Source organism: Rana temporaria, chromosome 11 (genome assembly GCF_905171775.1).
Source record: "Rana temporaria chromosome 11, aRanTem1.1, whole genome shotgun sequence".
Lineage (NCBI taxonomy): Eukaryota > Metazoa > Chordata > Amphibia > Anura > Ranidae > Rana > Rana temporaria.
The window spans coordinates 30,244,601-30,266,949 of NC_053499.1; the positions used below are offsets into that span (position 1 = coordinate 30,244,601).

The 22,349-nt window shown below is 45.6% G+C and overlaps 1 protein-coding gene across 2 annotated transcripts in view; it reads right to left on the reverse strand.

Moving 5' to 3' along the window:
* Positions 1–10,429: 10,429 nt before the first annotated feature.
* Positions 10,430–22,349, reverse strand: part of PRRG4 (proline rich and Gla domain 4) — a 39,857-nt gene continuing 27,937 nt past the window's right edge. The window contains exons 5-6 of one of the 2 annotated variants that reach the window (XM_040328304.1): positions 21,658–21,784; positions 10,430–10,904 (exon numbers count right to left, since the gene is read on the reverse strand). In XM_040328304.1, the coding sequence (XP_040184238.1) occupies positions 10,673–10,904; positions 21,658–21,784 (359 nt within the window). In that variant the 3' untranslated portion in view covers positions 10,430–10,672. The remainder of the gene's footprint in view (positions 10,905–21,657; positions 21,785–22,349) is intronic. The other variant, XM_040328305.1, reaches the window with a different exon arrangement.

Sequence of the window (22,349 nt, forward strand, 5' to 3'; positions counted from 1 at the left end):
AGATACCAAGCGACCTGGGACGTTTCCAAGGTGCTTGATATGTTCGCCGATTGGGGGGATAACGCGGATCTCTCTCTGAGACTGTTATCTATAAAACTAACGGTCCTTCTTTGTCTGATCTCCATCAAGAGAGTGTCCGATGTTAAAGCTCTAGATATCTCCAGGCGTCAGTTCTCACCACAAGGGGTAGAATTTACCATTGTGCGACGAACAAAAACCGGCATTACTTCAGTCTTTTATCCCTCATTCCCGGATCATCCGCTACTTTGCGTAGTCCGGTGCCTTCAGACGTATGAAGCCCGGACCTCTGTTTTACGTCCCGCGGGCTCTGCCCAGCTTCTTGTCTCCTATGTTAAGCCTCACCTCCCTGTCTCGTCTGCCTCGCTGGCACGATGGGTGAGGACCGCCATGGAAATGGCAGGGATTGACGTCAACCTGTTCGGTGCCCACTCCACCAGGGGTGCCATGGCTACCAAGGTGCTCGTTTCAGGAGGCTCACTCTCCGATCTCTTGAGAGCAGCTGACTGGTCTTCGGAAAACACGTTCCGTCAATTTTATTTCAGACCGCAGGATCATATCTCACTGTCAGTTATCTCTTAGATTACTATACACTAGGTTTGTGTGTTTACATGCTTGTTACTGATAGCTTTAAAATTGCATAAGATATGAGCCTCCTGTCTGATATATAATTTGAGATTTTCCTAGCTTGTGACGGAAAATATTGATTATATGAAGACAGGAGGCGAGTATCTTCCCTCCCTACCCTCCCTATTACGATTGTTGTTTCTTCTCCTTCATAGGTTACTGAACCTCGAGATGCGTCTTCCCGACGGATTCTTCGGTTGAGAGGATGAGGGAATTCCTTTTACAAGCTGACAGTTGCTACTTTGAATCCCCTGTTGGGATTGCAAGCTCCTAGACCCCGTTGGGTCACGGTTCGGGGGTTATCCTTACCTCAAGAAGTTGTTGGACAGCGACCGGCCGGTCTGGACTCCAGAGTTGCACTTCTTCCCTACGTTGGTATTATTATTCCTTCCTCTAGACATCATCGCATCAAGAAAGAGGAGGAACCACCACAGACAGTCTCCTTATATAGAGGTCTCCGTAAGGGCGTGGTTAGAGGCTATATGGACTGCTGGGGGTGGTAGTTGTTTTGAAAAAGTTTTTACATTGAAAGTTTTAAAAATACATTCTGCTGTGAGCATTAATAAAGGAAGATTAATGCATAAGATACTCGCCTCCTGTCTTCATATAATCAATATTTTCCGTCACAAGCTAGGAAAATCTCAAATTAAAATGTAATTTTAGTTTTATTCCCAATTTAGTCTTCTGCAGTTGTTTTAATTTTAGTCATATTTAGTCGAAATCTCCAGGACGTTTTAGTCGACTAAGCCTAGGTTCACACTGCTGCGAATTCAAAATCGCGGTAAAATGCGCGATTTTACCGCGATTTCGCGGCCGCGATTTTGTAAATCGCGGCCCGAAATCGCAAAAAGTAGTACAGGAACTACTTTTTGAAATCGCAGATGCGGCGTCGCACTGATTAGGACAGTGCCATTGCCGACAATTGCCGCCGATTTGAGATGCGATTTGACATGTCAAATCGCATCTCAAATCGTTCCAAATCGTACCCAGTGTGAACCAGGGCTAAAACAAATTTTATTCATCTAAAATCCAATGGGTGTAGTTAAATGCTTAAATAATGCATTAGAATTCATCTACAATTTCCAAACTCATTATATGCGTTCCTGTTGAAGACCTGCTTGACTATGTTCCCTCTGGCTACAAATCCTGCTTGCTGTATTCAGGGCAGCCATCAGGAATTATGGGGCCCCTTACACAGCTTCAGGCATGGGCCCCCTGGAGCAGAGAAGCAGGGGGGGGGAGGGGCTGCCGCAAATTGAGAAGCGGGGAGGGGGGCCCTTTACAAAAAAAAAAAGAAGAAATAAAGAAAAATATATAGAAAAAAGGGGGGGGGGTAGCCATCCGGGGCCCTGGGGACCTCTGTGCCCTTTAATAAAAAGTAAATAAATAATCATATATATATATATATATATACACACAATTTTTTTTCTTTTTTTTTATAAAAAGAAATTACAAAAAAGGGGGGTTGCCATCGGGACCTCTGGGCCCTTTAATAATAATAAAAAAAAAAGAAACCTCTGGGCCCTTTAATAAAAAAAATATATATATAAAAAACATTTATAAAAAAAAAGGGGGGGGGGGGGTTGCCATCCAGGGCCCTGGGGACCTCTGGGCCCTTTAATAAAAATAAATAAATAAACATTTATAAAAAATAAAAAAAGGGGGTTGGCCACATGGGGCCCTGGGGACCTCTGAGCCCTTTAATAAAAAAAAATATATATATAAAAAAAGAAATAAAATAATATAAAAAAAACCTGGGGCCTTTTAATAATAATTATATATATATATATATATATATATATATATATATATATATATATATAAAATATATATTAAAAAAAAAAAAAAAATTATAAAAAAAGGGGGGTTGTCATCCGGGGCGCTGGGATTTCCGGGCCCCCCGTACCCCTAAAAAAATATATATATATATTAGAAATGTATTTTTTTTTTTTATAAAAAAAAAAAAAAGGGGGGGGGTTGCCATCCGGGGGGCCCTGGGGGCCTTCGGGCCCCTTACAGGTGTACTGCCTGTACCCCCCCCCCCCCCTGATGGCGGCCCTGGCTGTACTACTACCTTTATCGCTGACTCTTGGACATTGGCTTGGCCGACTACCCGATCCGGTTACAGAACTCTGGCTATGTTTTGACTACGCTTGCTCTGTTTACCTTTTTATTTTTATTATTAAACAAGTGTGATTTAACTGTACTTCTGTCTCGGTCTGATTCATGGTTTCTGACAGTTGTGCAGTACCGCGTTTGGCCTGAGGTGGGGGGACGCCGGAGCTGAATGTAGCCGATCGTAGCTGGTCGGAGCTGTTTGTAAATGCTCGGAAAGACTCGGAAATACTACATTCTCGAGCCTTTCTGAGATTTGCCGAGGTCAGCCGAGCTGCCCTAGGGCCTTTCCGGCTGTTTCCGGTGCTCTCCAGCACCTTCCCCGCCTCTGGCTGCATGCGGTATTGCATGCCATTGAAGCCAATGGGGAACAAATTATTTTAGTTTCCATTGACTTCAATGGGGAAACTTGCTTTGATATGCAAGTACTTTGGATTACGAGCATTCTCCTGGAACGGATCATGCTTGTAATCCGAGGTCCCACTGTATGTTATTATTTATGGTATTGAGGTATGAACATGCACTACAGACCAATTTTAATTTCGACATCGAATTTCTATTTCGTTTTAGTTTTATGCCCCGTACACACGATCGGAATTTCCGATGGCCTAAAATCTGATGGAATTTTTTGTCAGAATTCCGTTCAAGCTGTCTTACATACACACTGTCAGACCAAATTCCGACCGTCCAAAACGAGGTGATGTAAAACACTACGACGAGCCAAGAAAAATTAAAGTTCAATGCTTCCGAGCATGCGCCGACTTGATTCTGAGCATGCGTGGGTTTTTTCTCCGTTGCACACAGACGATAGGAATTTCCTATAGTTTTTTTTTTCCATCGGAAAAAAATAAAACATATTCTATTTCTAAACACCGACAATAACAAGTCCGATAGGGCCACACACGATTGGAATTTCCGATGAAAAAAGTCTATCGGACTTTTTTCATCGGAAATTCCGATCGTGTGTACGTGGCATTAGTCTTTTTTTGACTAAAATGTCATTTTAGTTTTAGTCGTATTTTATTCATTTCAATTGTTTTAGTCGTATTTTAGTCGACTAAAATGGTTTAGTATGTTCTAGTCGACTAAATTAACACTGGTGCCGACGTAAAACAAGTTGACAGGAGGAGAGAGCAGAAGGGGGGAGAAGGGGGGAGAGGGGTAAAGCTCTGGGCGGCGCGGCGCTGGACCGTGGAACAGGTAAGTGTATGTTTATTAACCACTTAAGGACCGCCTCCTGCACATATACGTCGGCAGAATGGCACGGCTGGGCACATGTACGTACAGGTACGTCCTCTTTAAGTGCCCAGCCGTGGGTCGCGGGCGCGCCATCCCCGCTAGAGTCCCGCGATCGGTCCCCGGAGCTGAAGAACGGGGAGAGCTGTGTGTAAACACAGCTTCCCCGTTCTTCACTGTAGCGCCGTCATCGATCGTGTGTTCCCTAATATAGGGAACCACAATCAATGACGTCACACCTACAGCCACACCCCCCTACAGTTAGAAACACAGATGAGGTCACACTTAACCCCTTCAGCGTCCCCTTGTGGTTAACTCCCAAACTGCAATTGTCATTTTCACAGTAAACAATGCATTTTTAATGCATTTTTTGCTGTGAAAATAACAATGGTCCCAAAAATGTGTCAAAATTGTCCGAAGTGTCCGCCATAATGTCGCAGTCACAAAAAAAATCGCTGATCACCGCCATTAGTAGTAAAAAAAATTTTTTTTTAAAAATGCAATAAAACTATGCCCTATTTTGTAAACGCTAACATTTTTTTGCGCAAAACCAAATGATAAACGCTTATTGAGATTTTTTTTTTACCAAAAATAGGTAGAAGAATACTTATCGGCCTAAACTGAGGAAAAAAAATATTTTTTATATATTTTTGGAGGATATTTATTATAGCAAAAAGTAAAAAATATTGCATTTTTTTCAGAATTGTCGCTCTATTTTTGTTTATAGCGCAAAAAATAAAAACCGTAGAGGTGATCAAATACCACCAAAAGAAAGCTCTATTTGTGGAAATAAAAGGACGCCAATTTTGTTTGGGAGCCACGTCGAACGACCGCGCAATTGTCAGTTAAAGCGACGCAGTGCCGAATCTCAAAAACTGGCCAGGTCCTTTACCTGCCTAAAGGTCCGGGTCTTAAGTGGTTAAAAGCCAGCAGCTACACTTTTGTAGCTGCTGACTTTTAATAAACATAAAAATTGGCGGGAACTCCCCTTTAACTGTTTTCCTGAAGTTCAGCTTTAAGAACCGTCATACTTGCTAAATGGTGATTGCCAAAAATAGGTTTAGCTATGCATGTGGCAGAAAACCACGAACATATGTTTCTCCAAATAATAATTCATACAAAAAAAAATAAAAAAAGATGAAAAATAAATTCTGTATATTTGTGGAGTGAGTGCCGAGGCCGCCTGTCTCTGCCATTTATTAAAGAACAAAAACATTCCAGATCATTAGGCAGTTCCGCATGCTGAATAAAGGCGGACAACTCAGCGATACTTTGTAAAAATGTACACCACCTCCTAACTAGCTACAGAATTTCCAACGCTGTCTGGGAGGGAGAGGATAGATTTTGTAACTGTTTAGATAGAATTGAAAAGAAAGTATGTATTAACTCAAAAAAGTCCCTTCTATTGCTCTCAGCCTCCTCCAAATCTCCAAATCCCCTTTTATTGCTGCTGTGATCTGTCTTCTTGCTAAAGGAGAGCTACATTCATTCTCCATAGTCCCACTGTATGTAGAAACATAGCCACTCTCTCTTGCTGTAGACTAATGGACTATGGGATTTTAGTTAGGGTTACCACCTGTAGGAGAATGACCCGGACAGTCCGGGTTTTGACATCCGTGCCCGGGTTTGTAGGGGTGCAGACTGGCGCTGATTGACTTTAGGCAGTCCCAGTGTGTTTGTTCGGGTGGCCCCCCGTTGAGAGAGATTTCAGTACAGGAATAGTAAAGACAGGAACACGGTGTATCTGAAATCATTCTCTGACTTTACTGATAATATTAAGACAGTAGCGGCAATTGATAGGGCACAGTAGCGGCAATTGATGGGGCACACTGGCGGCAATTGATGGGCACACTGGCAGCAATTGATGAGTACAGTAGCTGCGTTTGATGGCACAGTGGCGGCAATTTATGGGCACAGTGGCTGCGTTTGATGAGCACAGTGGCTGCGTTTGATGGGCACAGTGGCTGCGTTTGATGGGCACAGTGGTGGCATTTGATGGTCACAGTCGATGCGTTTGATGGGCACAGTAGCTACAATTTATGTTTTTTTTTCCAGTTGGTTTGCGCCCCCCAAACATTTTGAGCACTAGCTGCCACTGATTTAGACTTTAAGAACATGGTGCCTGATCCACAAAAGGGATACGCCGGCGTATCTACTGGTACGCCATCGTATTCCTGTTTCTATCTATGGAACTGATCCACAAAGCTTTTACGCTTCGTTTTTTCTCCGTAAGTATTAGTTTGCCGTCGCAAAATTAGGGCTGCTTTTACAAGGCCTAAACTGTTTACACCTTGTAAAAGTAGACCCTTCTATCCCGCGTCGCTGTCATTTTTTTTTTTATTTTTTTTTTTCCCGCCGCAACTCGGTTTTTTTTTTTTACGCCCGTCGCGATTCTCAAAACCCGGCGCAACGTAAAACCGCGCAAAGCACGTCGGGAAAATGACGTCGGGAGCATGCGCAGCACGTCCGGCGCGGGAGCGCGCCTAATTTAAATGGGACTCGCCCCATTAAATTAGGAACGCCTTGCGCCGGATGGATTTAAGTTACACCGCTCAAAATTTCTAGGTAAGTGCTTTGTGGATCGGGCACTTAGGTAGAGATTTTGCGGCGGTGTAACTTAAACGGGAAAAATTAAGTTAGGCAGGGTTTTTGTGGATCAGGCCCATGGTGCTGATGATGTGGAGGCTGGCTGGCAGTAGCAACCACCAAAATCAATAGTTACACATGATCGGAATTAATGATGGGATAAAATCCGATGGAATTTTCTGTTGGAATTCCGTTCAAGCTGTCTTGCATACACACTGTCAGACCAAATTCAGACCGTCCAAAACGCGGTGACGTAAAACACGACGTCAAGCCGAGAAAAATTAAGTTCAATGCTTCCGAGCATGCATCGACTTGATTCTGAGCATGTATGTTTTTTTCTCCGACGGTGTTCCACACAGACGATCGGAATTTTCGATGGGATTTTTTTCCATCGGAAAAAAATAAAACATGTTCTATTTCTAAACACCGATGTAAAAAAGTCAGATGAGGCCCACACACAGTCGGAATATCCGGCTTAACAGGCTATTTAAATTACATGCTGCCATTTTTGCTTTCCAGGTGGTATTCTCCCGTGATGAATCCTCAATGTTTTGGAAGGAGTATACACAAAGAAATGAGTCTCATCATTGGACATTTCAAGAGATACAAGGGGCCATATTCCCGTAGATGTCCGGCGGGCGTCGCGTAAGCCATTTACACTACGCCGCCCCAACCTACAGGAGCAAGTGCTGTATTCCCCAAACACTTGCTCCGTAGTTTGGGGCGGCGTAGTGTAAAAGGCCCGGCGTATCCCCGCGTATTTCAAAAGGGGCGGCTTATATTTAAATTAAGCGCGCCCCCGTTTCGATCGAACTGCGCATGCGCCGGGCTAAAAATAGCCCAGTGCGCATGCTCCAGTTCTCGGCGGAAAACGTCAATGACGCTTACGTGTGCGTCATTGACGTAAAGTCGTATTCAAGAACGACTTAGTAAAACTACGTACCCGACGGGAAAAGACGACGCGGACCCGACGCCATACTTAACATGGCATACGTGGGACTGGCGTAAGGTTACCCCTCATATAGCAGGGGTAACTTTACGCTTACGCAAACGACGTTAGCGACGGTTACGCAACGCGATTTCGTTCGGGAATCGGCGTATCAGGCTCATTTGCATAAACAAATGAGACCTGAACGTAAACGCCACCTTGCGGCCGGCGGCGAATTACATTTAGGATCCGACAGTGTAAGTGACTTACACTAGTCGAATCCTAGCCTAAATCCGGCGTATCTTGTTTTGTGAATACAAAATAATGATACGCCGGCGGGAAATTCGATTTACGCCGGTGTATCAGTAGATACACCGGCGTAACTTGTTTGAGAATATGGCCCAAGAAGCTAGTTCATGATAAAACAGATCACTACTTACCTAAAACTGAAATATCAGTTTATTGGTGGACTTGGACAGCAATACAAATTTGGATAATTTACAGTCTTATCATTGCCAAAACCTCATTGGTGTCATTAGTATTGGGATGTCCAATAGGCATAAGATGTGCTACTTACTGTATATATGAATTTTACAGTGGTATAAATAACTAAATTATAGTTGTGATATTTACAATGTACGTTTGTTTTGGGTGAGTTGCTTTTTGCGTGGTCCAAAAAATAATAATAATAATAATAAAAAAAAAAAGGATCAGTAGACGACTATATTGTTTTATAAAATAACCAATCACATAATTTATTGCATATTTACTTAGGCTCATTACAATGACAAAATGATCGAACATAATAATACAAAAACATCTTAGCTAGCAGACCCTTTTCTTGCCAGGGTTTTATTATAGATCCTTATCTCGGGTGCTGTGCATGTAAGTACCCCAGTAGGAGGGCACATAAATCTGTTTTGTAGGCTGTACAAATCTGCTAGTCCTTTGTTTATGTACAATAAGACGGCTGCAGCTTTTGGGTTCTTTTATGTTCTAATTATGTAGACCAATAGCCAGATTCATAGAGAGTTACGCCGGCGTATCAGTAGATATGCCGTCGTAACTCTAAATCTACGCCGGCGTTAATTTAAGCGTATTCTGGAAACCAGATACGCTTAAATTAGGCTAAGATACAAGCGGCGTAAGTCTCCTACGCCGTCGGATCTTAAAGTGTAATTTTTAGGCTGGCCGCTAGGTGGCGCTTCCGTTGAGTTCGGCGTAGAATATGTAAATGACTAGATACGCCGATTCACGAACGTAGGTGCGCCCGTCGCAGTAAAGATACGCTGTTTCCGTAAGAGATACGCCGCGTAAAGATAAAGCTGCCCCCAGGAGGCGTAGCCAATGTTAAGTATGGCCGTCATTCCAGCGTCAAAATTTTAAAATGTTTACGTCGTTTGCGTAAGTCATCCGTGAATAGGGCTGGACGTAATTTACGTTCACATCAAAACCAATACGTCCTTGCGGCGTACTTTGGAGCAATGCACACTGGGATATGTACACGGACGGTGCATGCGCCGTTCGTAAAAAACGTCAATCACGTCGGGTCACGAGTAATTAACATAAAACACACCCCCCTTCCTCATTTGAATTAGGCGTGCTTACGCCGGCCGCATTTACGCTACGCCGCCGTAAGTCAGGAGGCAAGTACTTTGTGAATACAGTACTTGCCTCTCTGACTTAAGGCGGCATAGCGTAAATACGATACGCTACGCCGCCTTAAAGTTGCGGCGGCCTCTATGAATCTAGGTACAAGAATCCTGAATCACCCACATGCTTTTTTTTCCTGCACCCACTTGTCATAGTTACATCAGAAATCTATCTTCCACAATTGGTCCACCACAGATGTGTTACATAGTTATGTAGTAGGTGAGGTTGAAAAAACACACAAGTCCATCAAGTCCAACCTATGTGTGTGATTATATGTCAGTATTACATTGTTTATCCCTGTATGTTTTGGTCAGTCAGGTGCTTATCTAATAGTTTTTGAAAATATTGATGCTCCCCGCTGAAACCACCGCCTGTGGAAGGGAATTCCACATCTTTGCCGCTCTTACAGTAAAGAACCCTCTAAGGTTAAACCTCTTTTCTTCTAATTTTAATGAGTGGCCATGTGTCTTGTTAAACTCCCTTCCGCAAAAAAGTTTTGTGGGGTCAGCGGCAGGGCCGCCATCAGAGGGGTACAGGCATTACACCTGTAAGTGGCCCGAATGTTCCAGGGGCCCAATCGCCCCCCAGAAAGGATAGGAAAGATAACACTGTCATTCTCGGCAGGAGAAGGTGAGACGGCAGCCCTACCACCCCCCCCCGCCGGTTCTCTGCTCCAGGGGGCCCATACCTGAAGCTGTGTAGGGGGCCCCAACAGTTCTGATGGCTGCCCTGGTCACCAGTATGGTATATGTTAATTGAAATCATATCCCCTCTCAAGCGTCTCTTCTCCAGAGAGAATAAGTTCAGTGCTCGCAATCTTTCCTCATAACTAATGTCCTCCAGTCCCTTTATTAGCTTTGTTGCCCTTCTCTGTACTCGCTCCATTTCCGCACATCCTTCCTGAGGACTGGCGCCCAGAACTGGACGGCATACTCTAGGTGCGGCTGGACCAGAGTCTTGTGGAGCGGGAGAATTATCACTTTATCTCTGGAGTTAATCCCCTTTTTAATGCATGCCAATTTTTAGCAGCAGGTTGGCATTGCATGCCATTTCTGAGCCTATCATCTACTAGGACCCCCCAGGTCCTTTTCCATCCTAGATTCCCCAGAGGTTCTTCCCCCAGTGAGGAGAATGCATTCATATTTTTGCCACCCAAATGCATTATTTTACCTTTTTCCACATTAAACCTCATTTGCCATGTAGTTACCCACCCCATTCATTTGTTCAGATCTTCTTGCAAGGTTTCCACATGCTGCGGAGAAGTTATTGCCCTGCTTAGCTTAGTATTGTCCGCAAATACAGAGATTTAACCGTTTACCCCATTCTCCAGGTCGTTTATGAATAATAGCCAGTTTTTAATCTCTCTTATAGAAACCCAGCATACTGAATCCGACAGCTAACGTCTTCATGTCAGTATTGGAAGCTAAGCAGGACTTCCTTCTCCTTTATCATTCTAAAGTATTTTGCAAAATTCACATAACACGCCGCCACAAATGAATGTCATCGGGTTCAAAGGACTTGAGAAGCAGGAATAGACATGGACTTTCTGTAGATCTTTGAGTCAATTACAGCTCCCGGATAAGGAGGTGGTGGAACTTCATTTGGGGTGACCATTGCCACAGCTTGTTCATAGGTTGGTGGTGCATTTTGAATAGGTGGAGCAGTGGGTTGCAGTTGAATAAACTCTTCTCTTCTGGACCTGATGGAGATGCTACGGCATTGATGTTGTTCCTCTTCTGGGCTGTAGTGGTGGAAATAAATAGTTAATTAGTAAGTAATGTAGGAACATTTAAACAAGGGTACATACAAGTGATGTTACCAGGCAGATGAATGATCTTCTTGATAATACAGATAGCTTTGCAACCCATAATGCTAATCCTGAGCTACCTACTGACTTCACCTGTAGCCTTTCAGGCCTCTCATCGGAGCAGCAATAGCTACTGCAGAATCAAGGAAAGTCCTAGAATTCTTCTTGGCTCCAAAAGAGTGGAGGGGGGTGGGGGTGTTATGTACTATTGACCTCCACACTGTGCATTACATACTAATGACCTCTGCACAGTGTGTTAAATGATACTGACCCCTGCATTCTGCATTTCATATTACTGACCCTTCTACTCTGAGTTACATATTACTGATCCTTGTACTCTGTGTTACATATTACTGACCCTTGTACTCTGCGTTACATATTACTGACCCTTGTACTCTGCGTTACATATTACTGACCCTTGTACTCTGCGTTACATATTACTGACCCTTGTACTCTGCGTTACATATTACTGACCCTTGTACTCTGCGTTACATATTATTGACCCTTGTACTCTGCGTTACATATTACTGACCCTTGTACTCTGCGTTTCATATTACTGACCCTTGTACTCTGCGTTACATATTACTGACCCTTGTACTCTGCGTTACATATTACTGACCCCTGTACTCTGCGTTACATATTACTGACCCTTGTACTCTGCGTTACATATTACTGACCCTTGTACTCTGCGTTACATATTACTGACCCTTGTACTCTGCATTACATATTACTGACCCTTGTACTCTGCATTACATATTACTGACCCTTGTACTCTGTGTTACATATTACTATATCCTTGTGTTCTGCGTTACATATAATTGACCCATGTACTCCGCGTTACATACTACTAATCCTTGCACTCTGTGTTACATATTACTGACCCTTGTTTTCTGTGTTGCATATTACCAACCCTTGTGCTCTTTGTTACATTTTACTGATCCTTGTACTCTGCGTTACATAATACTGACCCTTGTACTCTGCGTTACATACAACTGACCCTTGCACTCTGCATTACATATTACTGACCCTTGTGCTCTTCATTACATATTACTGACCCTTGTGCTCTTCGTTACATTTTACTGACCCTTGTGCTCTTCGTTACATTTTACTGACCCTTGTACTCTGAGATACATATTACTGACCATTTTACTCTGCGTTACATACTACTGACCCTTGTACTCTGCGTTACTTACTCCTGACTTCTGCATTATATACTTCTGACCCCTGCACTCTGCATTTCTTTAGGCCCCGTACACACGACCGGATCTATCCGCTGAAACTGGTCCGACGGACCAGTTTCAGGGGACAGATCCGGTCGTGTGTAGGCCCGAGCGGAAACCTGTCCGTCGGACGTGTTCGGTCGTCTGTAAAGACTCACCGAACACGTCCGACCGACCGCCATCCCTTGCATGCGTCGTAATGATTTGACGCATGCGTGGAAGCTTTGAATTCAAGGCCGCCCACGTCGCCGCCCCCCCCCCCCCGCGTATTGTTTACGCGCGGATTTATGTCTGATGGTGTGTACAACCATCAGACAGAAATCCGGCAGCCGGACGCAGCGGACCGTTTTCAGCGGACAGATCCGATGGTGTGTATGGGGCCTTACTCTTGACCCCTGCATTGTAGCATTATCACTGGAAACACCTGAACTCAATCATTTGGGGGGGGGGGGGGGTGTCCACATGACTATGGCTAAACAATGTAAAAGCTTTCATTGGTGACCATGGCCCGGATTCAGAAAGACTTACGACGGGCGTATCAGTAGATACGCCGTCGTAAGTCCGAATCCGCGCCGTCGCAACTTTAAGCGTATGCTAAAACTGAGATACGTTTAAATGTTGCTAAGATACGACCGGCGTAAGTCTCCTACGCCGTCGTATCTTAACTGCATATTTAAGCTGGCCGCTAGGGGCGTGTACGCTGATTCACGCCTAGAATATGTAAATCAGCGAGATACGCCTATTCACGAACATACGCCCGGCCGTCGCAGTAAAGATACGCCGTTTACGTAAGGCATTTTCAGGCGTATAGTTACCCCTGCTATAGGAGGCGCAGCCAATGTGAAGTATGGACGTCGGGACCGTGTCAAATTTTTCACGTTTTACGTCGTTTGCGTAAGTCGTCCGTGAATGGGGCTGGGCGTAATTTAAGTTCACGTCGAAACCAATGAGTCTTTGCGGCGTAATTTGGAGCATGCGCACTGGGATACTTTCACAGACGGCGCATGCGCAGTTCGGAAAAAGCGTCATTTACATGGGGTCACAATAAATTTAAATAAAACACTCCCACATCTTCCACATTTGAATTAGGCGGCCTTACGCCGGCCAATTTACGCTACACCGCCGCAACTTACGGAGCAAGTGCTTTGTGAATACTGCACTTGCCTGTCAAAGTTGCGGAGGCTTAGCTTAAATAGGATACGCTACGCCCGCACACAAATACGCGCTCCCTACCTGAATCTAGCCCCATATGTTTAGAAGACACCCATAAAGTCAAGAATGCACCAAAATACAATAGGATACAAGTTTAATGCATTCTATGTTCCTGATCACAATTATGTATATTATTGGACATTTATATTATATGTTATGTATGTTAAGTTGGAATAACATTTACATTACATGTCATATATGTTAAGTTATAATAACATATTCACTGTGGCACTGTGGAATTGTTTTTTTCACTGTATTTTTACCACTTAGAACTCTTAGGCCCGGTACACACGAGCAAACATATACGGTGAAACCAGTCCGTCGGAGGGCTTCTGTACGATGGTTGTACTAACAGAAGTCCGCGCGTAAACAATACGCGGGGTGTGTCCGCGTCGTCGACGCGGCGATGACGCGGAGACGTGGGCGGGCCTACCATTTAAAGGCTTCCACGCATGCGTCGAAGTCATTCGACGCATGCGAGGGACGGCGGGCGCTCGGACATGTACGGTAGGTCTGTACTGACGACCGTACATGTCCGAGCGGGCAGGATTCCAGCGGACGGTTTTAAAACACGTCCAGGAATATTTGCCCGCTGGGAAAAGGCCCGGCGGGCAAATGTTTGCTGGAATTCGGCCCGCTCGCGCCTACACACGACCGAACATGTATGCTGAAACTGGTCCGCGGACCAGTTTCAGCATACATGTTTGGTCGTGTGTACGGGGCCTTATTATTAAGAGTTCCTGAAATAGGCGCTGCACTTTTGTTTATTTATTTTGCTACAATTATCCTTTTGTTGTGTTGGCTGCCCACTATAGATATTTTTAGGGAAGCGCAGTATTTATTTATTTTATTCTTTAAAAAATGAATAGCTCATTACTAGAGGAAATAACAAAAGCAGATTTTTCTGCAGTAGTCTCTTTTAAAGTGGTTCAAAAGGCAGCAGTTTTTCCCCCCTTTACAGTCACTTTATTCCAGAGGTTCCCCTGCAGTTCTTTCTTCTGCTGATAGATGTCCTCAGTCTCATGGCCAGCATCATTCAACATGCTTCCTCTGAGCCCAGTTTGTCCTGGACCCTCCCCAGCCTGTGACTAGACAGTGAAAGGAGAAGCAGCACAGTGATGAGCTCATCTCTCTGTGTTCTCTGCTCCAATCAGCGAGCTTCTTGCCAGCACATGAACTGATTGGGCTGGATTCACGTACATCGGCGCATCTTTGTGCCGGCGTAGCGCATCTCTTATGCGCTAGGCTGGCGTAACATTGAGAGGCAAGCTGAGTATTCACAAAGCACTCGCTCCCATATTTACGCCAGCGTAACGTAAATTGGCCGGCGTAAGCCCGCCTAATTCAAAGTAGGAAGGTAGTGGGTGTGCTACATGTAAATTAACCGTGACCCCATGCAAATAAGGGGCCTAACGAATGGCGCATGCTCAGAATCACGTCGCATATACTCCCTAAGATACGCCGGCTCAATGCCTACGATGTGAACGTAACCTACGCCCAGCCCCATTCACATACGACTTACGTAAACGATGTAAAATACGACTGCTGTTCCGACGTTTCCGACGTCCATACCTTAACATGACTTACCCCTGCTTTATGAGGGGTAAACTTACGCCGGACGTACGCCTTACGTAAACGGCGTATACTCATGCGACGGGTGCAAGTACGTTTGTGAATCGGCGTATCTTGTTCATTTACATATTCAACGCGTCAATCAATGGAATTGCCCCTTGCAGCCAGCGTAAATATGCGCCCAAGATACGATGGCGTAGGAGACTTACGTCAGTCGTATCAAGCCAAAATTCAGGCGTATCTTGTTCTGTGGGTACGGCGCATAGATACGACGGGGCACATTAAGACTTACGCGGCGTATCTCGAGATACGTCGGCGTAAGTCGTACATGAATCCCGGCCATTGGCTCTTTGTGTGTCTTTATAGTCCAGCCCTGTTATAAGGGGACTTACAAAGGGTAAGACCAGTTTAAATAAGGTACTTATACTTCTTACACGTTAGTTTGCATCTTTCATATCTGCCTAGAATTTAGCATTAATTCTTTTAATTTTAGCCTCATAAGTGTGCGCAGCCTATAGCATTAGGGTGTGCACCCCAAAGCTCAAACACACATGCATGTATGTGTGTGTGCCTACATATATATGACCCAGGCACATTGATCTCCCTCCCCAGTGAACGAGAAACGGCAGAGCCGATAAGAGGGAGATCTTTCCCATCGACCTGCCTGCCCATAGAGTGATAATACTAATGTGCACAAGGTGATTAGGGTGTTCCCAGGCACATCCGGCACACCCTGAGCACATGCCTAGATGTCTAGCCTTCACTTGCAATATGGCATCTGACTGGCTGCTATGTGGAACATGTTCTTCCTGCTGTATAGAATGGCCTTTAGAATGTGGAAATGGAAAAACTTTTGAACTTCTGCTTGCCTCTTGTGCAGTGGCGGCCCGTCCATAGGGACGCACGGGCGCCGCCCCCCCTCCCACAGTCACAAAAAAAAAAAAAAAAAAATAAAAAAAAAAAACGGGTCCTTTAAGAACTTTTATTCGGCTAAAATGTCATTTTGACATTTTAGCCGCAGTTCTGGCGGCCGTCTATAGAGGGCGCTGCAGCGCCACCCCCTCTCGCACATAACACACATTCGTGCATAAATGCACAAATGTATGTTATTGTTGGTTGCCAGCGCTGCCTGGTCTATTCAGATAACTGGATGCGGGACGCCGGTTACCCGAATAGCGGCAGCTGGTTGGCTGAGGGGAACTGCCTATCAAAGCCAGCGGCTCTGATAGGCTTTTCTCCGGCTCTCAGCTGTCTATACTCTGAGCGCAGGCAATCTGCGCTCATTGTATAAGACAAACGGCCGTTTCAGCCAATCAGGTTCCCGGATTCTGGTTATCAGGAACCTGATTGGCTGAAGCTTCACCACAGCGGCAGAAGACATCGAGGGAGCACATGGAATCCTCAGGTAAGTGCTTTTTACAGGGAAAGGGGCACAGTGACATCATGGGGCACAGTGGTGACAAAGGGCACAGAGGTGACAATTGGCACAGTGGCATCATGGGGCACAGTGGTGACAAAGGGCACAGAGGTGACAATGGGCACAGTGGCATCATGGGGCACAGTGGTGACAATGGGCACAGTGGCATCATGGGGCACAGTGGTGACAATGGGCACAGTGGCATCATGGGGCACAGTGGTGACAATTAAAGGGCACAGTGGTGACAATTGGCACAGTGGCAACAGTTGAGGGGCACAGTGGCTGCGTTTGATGGCATGGCACAGTGGTGACAATTGATGGCACAGTGACTGCGTTTGATGGTATGGCACAGTGGTGACAATTGATGGCACAGTGGCTGCGTTTAATGGCATGGCACAGTGGTGACAATTGATGGCACAGTTGCTGTGTTGCATGGCACAGTGGTGACAATTGATGGCACCGTGGCTGCGTTTGATGGCATGGCACAGTGGTGACAATTGATGGCACAGTGGTTGCGTTTGATGGCATGGCACAGTGGTGACAATTGATGGCACAGTGGCTGCGTTTGATGGCATGGCACAGTGGTGACAATTGATGGCACAGTGGCTGCGTTTGATGGCATGGCACAGTGGTGACAATTGTTGGCACAGTTGCTGTTTGGCATGGCACAGTGGTGACAATTGATGGCACAGTGGCTGCATTTGGTGGCATGGCACAGTGGCTGCGTTTGATGGCACAGTGGCTGCATGTGATGGGCACAGTGAGGCTGCATTTTTTTTTTTTTCGTTTGCGCCCCCCCAAAAATTTTGAGCACCAGCCGCCACTGCTCTTGTGTTATCTGTGAGCAAGCAATGGATGACCATAAACTTCCAAAAAAAGGAGGATGAGGAAAATATTAGATATGCAGCTAGATGTCCCGAGCGCTGTAATTACAGGGGGATAATTGCAAGCTTTATGTGTTTTGTCAGCCAGGCAAAGCTATTATTCTGCTGTAATTACACAGTCCTGGGCTGTCTTACTGCAGGAGCTTCAAGACAACAAGAATGTCTGTGGTAAACTGCACTTAAGTGGGATGTGATCACTCCTGTGAGTATGAAAAGTAACTAAATCCGCTGCACATATCATGCTCCCTTGGCCGTGTATCAAATTCAAAAGTCTCTAATGGACAATAACCCAAGTTACTGTCCATAAAATATGAGCTGCTTGGAAAATGCACTGGCAAAGAATGGCCACTAGAGGTGCTATTGAGCTTCAAAAAGGAATGAGCGCACTATCATCCTCTATGCAGGTGTTACCCTTTGAAGGTGAATATAGAAAGGACCATACAGTGATGTTGTATTTATGCATGTTTTTATCAAACCCACTACAGAAGATGTACAGAACCAAAGACATGTTACTTAATCATTTCACTGGGCTGAATCATCCAGCATGTGTGGCCTCGTTTACATGTGCACCTGTTTTTTTACAGCTCAGAAAAGCGATCTGTGATGGATTTTTTTTTAGATCTGGTTGACAGTTTGGTAGTTTTTCTCAGTTTCTGTCATAAAATTTTGTTTTCCCCTTCACTGACGGGCTCTAATGAGGTGGCACTGATGAGGCGACACTGATGAGGTGGCACTGATAAGGTGGCACTGATAGGCACTGATGAGGAAGCACTGATATGTAGAATTGATGGGCACTGATAGGTGGCACTGATATGCTGCACTGATGGGCACTGATAGGCGGCACTGATGGGCACTGATAGGTGGTAGTGATTGTCACTGACAAGTGGCACTGATGGGCAGCACTGATGATGAGGTACTGATGTGTTACTGACAGGTGTCACTGCTGGGCATTGATTGGCACTGTAATGGGCACTGATTGGCACTGTGGTGGGCTCTGATTGGCACTGGCAGAATCAAGGCACTTAATGCTGGGCACTTAATGGCATGTGATTGGCACATCTGTGGGGGCTGTGCTGATAGACAGCACAGACCTCCCCCTCTGACAGGGAGAGCCCCTGATCGGCTCTCCCTGTCAGCGCGAACCGAGGAATGCCATTCACCGGTGATCTGCCGATATGGTTTCGGCTAACGAGAAAGTTCTTTTAAGGACTGTGCAGGCGCAATCCTTGCCGACGGAAATCTCCGAACCTCGGCCGGCATCCAGGGCGACGTGGACTTTGAGGAAAGTGGCCAGTCGGCCTCACATCCTCGCTTCGCTCGGACGGCTTGCTCCGCTCGCTCGGCCTCCTGGCTGTGTTTTTAACATCCTCCAATCCACGGGGATGTTAAAGAATTAACCTGGATGCCGGCCGAGGTTCGGAGATTACCGTCGGCAAGGATTGCGCCTGCACAGTCCTTAAAGGAACTTTCTCGTTAGGAGAACCTTAACGTTAAGTCACCGGCACTTCCTGGTTCATGCGATGATCAGCTGTGATTGGTCACAGCTGATCACGCGGTAAGAAGCCTCTGACAGAGGCTCCTTATCACGATCAGAGATGTGGTGTGTCAGATTGACACGCCACACTCGCGATCGCCGTGCTGTGCACCCATGTTATCCTGCTGGACGTCATATGACGCCCAGTCAGAATACAGGACCACTTCCCGGACGTCAATATGTTATTGACGTGCGGGAAGTGGTTAACTTACCTAAATTATCCAGCCGAACAGCGCCTGCATCCAGCCACATGCAGTCACTGTTCAGATATTCTGACATCCATGGGTTCCTGTGCACCCCTTAAAGTGTTACTAAACCCGGGACCCTGAATTCACTATATCTGGTCCATTTTCTTCCTTCCCGACCAGTAAAAGTGATCATATATGTTAGTCTGATTTTACAATCTTCTTTTAGTTTTACCAATAGCTTTTTACTGCAAGGTCCTAGGCGACTGGTTGTATATTGATTATTTAGGTAGGTCCTATAGATTAGCTGTTTAGAAATCTAAAGGAGAATGTAAAATTTGATTTTATTGTGTGTAACCTGTTTATAGGGCGATTGAAGACTGGTCAGCAATCAGAAGTAGTTACAGAGCCTAGAACAGATCCATGGTCATACTCCTTGAGCTGCACAATAAAAAGCCTGAAATACTGTCAGAGCCATGACAAGGCGGCTTGTGGCAAGGAGGGTGGACCCAGGGGCGGACTGACAACTAATGGGGGCCCTGGCCAATAGGAGATTATGAGGCCACACAGTATACACACACACATACAGTATACATACACAGTATACACACAGACACACAATATACACACACAGGCCCAGATTCACGTAGGAGATATGACGGCGTATCTCCAGATACGCCGTCGTATCTCTGAGTCTGAGGCGTCGTATCTTGGTGCCTGATTCAAAGAATCAGATACGCCAGAATTTGTATAAGATACGACCAGCGTAAGTCTCCTACGCCGTCGTATCTTAACTGCATATTTACGCTGGCCGCTAGAGGCGTGTACGCTGATTTACACCTAGAAATATGTAAATCAGCTAGATACGCCTATTCACGAATGTACGCCCGGCCTTCGCAGTACAGATACGCCGTTTACGTAAGGCTTTTTCCGGCGTAAAGTTACCCCTGCTCTATGAGGCGTAGATGAGGCGTACCAATGTTAGGTATGGACGTCGGAACAGCGTCAAATTTTTCACGTTTTACGTCATTTGCGTAAGTCGTTCGCGAATAGGGCTGGGCGTCATTTACGTTCACGTCAAAAGCATTGGCTTTTTGCGGGTTAATTTGGAGCATGCGCACTGGGATACTTTCACGGACGGTGCATGCGCCGTTCGTAAAAAACGTAATTTACGTGGGGTCACAATAAATTTACATAACACAAGCCCACATCTTCCACATTTGAATTAGGTGGGCTTACGCCGGCCTATTTACGCTACGCCGCCGCAACTTTGGTTTGTGAATACTGCACTTGCCTGTGAAAGTTGGGGAGGCGTAACGTAAATAGGATACGTTGTGCCCGCACAAAGATGCGCTCTCCTACGTGAATCTGGGCCACAGTATACATACACACAGAATACACATACACACACTGAAAAGGTACTGAAGAGGTGGGGCAGCTATAATCTTGGGATTTCTTTTTTTTAAAACACAGATTTTTACATACTGTCCCTGGTTTTACTGAGGCTGGCAACCCTGATGGGTCCCCTAGTGGCATGGGGCCCGAATGGTCAGTCCGCCCCTGGGTGAACCTTCACGTCCACACGCTGCACATATGTGTACATGGGATTTCTGTGGTCAGAGGGAGTTCACTGCGCACTCCCAGCTCATTCACCTAGCTGTCAGTAACAGCTTCCGATCTCTAGTTATGATTGGTGGGATAGGCTCCTGATCATGTGACCACTGTGACAGCCGGTCAGACCTCTCCTCCCTTAAGATCCAGTTAAAGGACCATGGCTGGTAAGTAAAAATTATATATATGACCAGAAGACTCAAATGCCTCCAGAACTGGGCTGCCAAATCTTGACTCTAGAAGCAGGCTGTCAAAACATGCCTTGAGGTGTAGGCTGTAAAACCTTGCCTCCAGAACCAGGCTGTCCAACCTTGCCTCCAGAACCAGGCTGTCCAACCTTGCCTCCAGAACCAGGCTGTCCAACCTTGCCTCCAGAACCAGGCTGTCCAACCTTGCCTCCAGAACCAGGCTGTCCAACCTTGCCTCCAGAACCAGGCTGTCCAACCTTGCCTCCAGAACCAGGCTGGCAAACCTTGCCTCCAGAACCAGGCTGGCAAACCTTGCCTTTTGAGCTAGGTTAGCAAACCGTGCCTCCAGAACCAGGCTGTCAATTGACTATGCTATCAAAGCAAAAACTGCCCACTATGAATCAGGAGCTCTGTGTGCAGATATACAGAACACAGCAGACCAGCAGAAAACCTGACAGTGGATCTATGCTGATTACACTGGAACATTAATGTCTGAACTCTAGACCAGACATTCTCAATCATGGTTCCATGGAACCCCAGGAACCTAGAACCTCCAGAGGTGTCCAGGTGTTCCCTGAGCAGTGGCTGATTGACCTCCCATCTGATGGCGCCTGCAAAGTTCTAGGGCTAACGTTACTTGGCAGAGCTAGCAGCATGGCAGCAATGGCCTTTATATCAACCTCCATAAGGGTTGTAGTCTTCCCACTAACCACCGACAGAAGGGAAAATTGCTTTTAGTAAGGGTTCCCTAAGGCTTGGAAATTATTTTAGGGTAAAAAGGTTGAAAGACTGCTCTAGACCAACAGACATATTTAAAATATAAAATAGCACAAAGAAAAAACATGGTGTAAGTAAGGCACTTACATTTGGCTGTGTCGTCTTGGAAGACAGTAGACGGTATACCAATAATAACCAAGAAGTCCAAATACAACCAGACACGTTCCAGCGCAAATTAGGCCAGTGAGGAGCCCGACCACGTCTATTTTTACCCCTGTTCCAGGGAAAAGAGAATGGATATATCATATCATATCTGGAACACTTCAAGCACACAGGTTAAAGCTGAGCCCCGGGGAAAGTAAAAATCCTCCCTTTTATTGAGGTTGCCCCTACACTGCAAGGGTTAAATACTTTGTACTCATTTACATCTATAAGACTCGGTAAAGTACTTTAACTTAACTGATCCTCCACACCCGCAGGCTCCTTGGCACTGCTAGGCTGGTTCCAGCAGCCTCTCCTCCCCAGTGCTTTGGTGGTTGGATGCCCTGCATTGAACTGGAACAGTCCACTGCTGAAGCATAGGGGAGTACCAGGTCCCAGAGAGCAGAAGATCAGGTAAGTAAAAGTGCTTTTCCCATTGTTGTAAATGAGCATGAAACCCTTGCAGTGTGGGGAACACCCTCACTTTTTTATATTAACCCTATTAAAGCCAAGCTCCAGGCACAAAAAATACAAATTAATGCAAAGCTTTAATCATTAATATGTCATTAAATGTAATTTTAGATGCAAGCAGTTCAGGTTCCCGATGCCCCGTACACACGTACGGGTTTCCCAGCGGA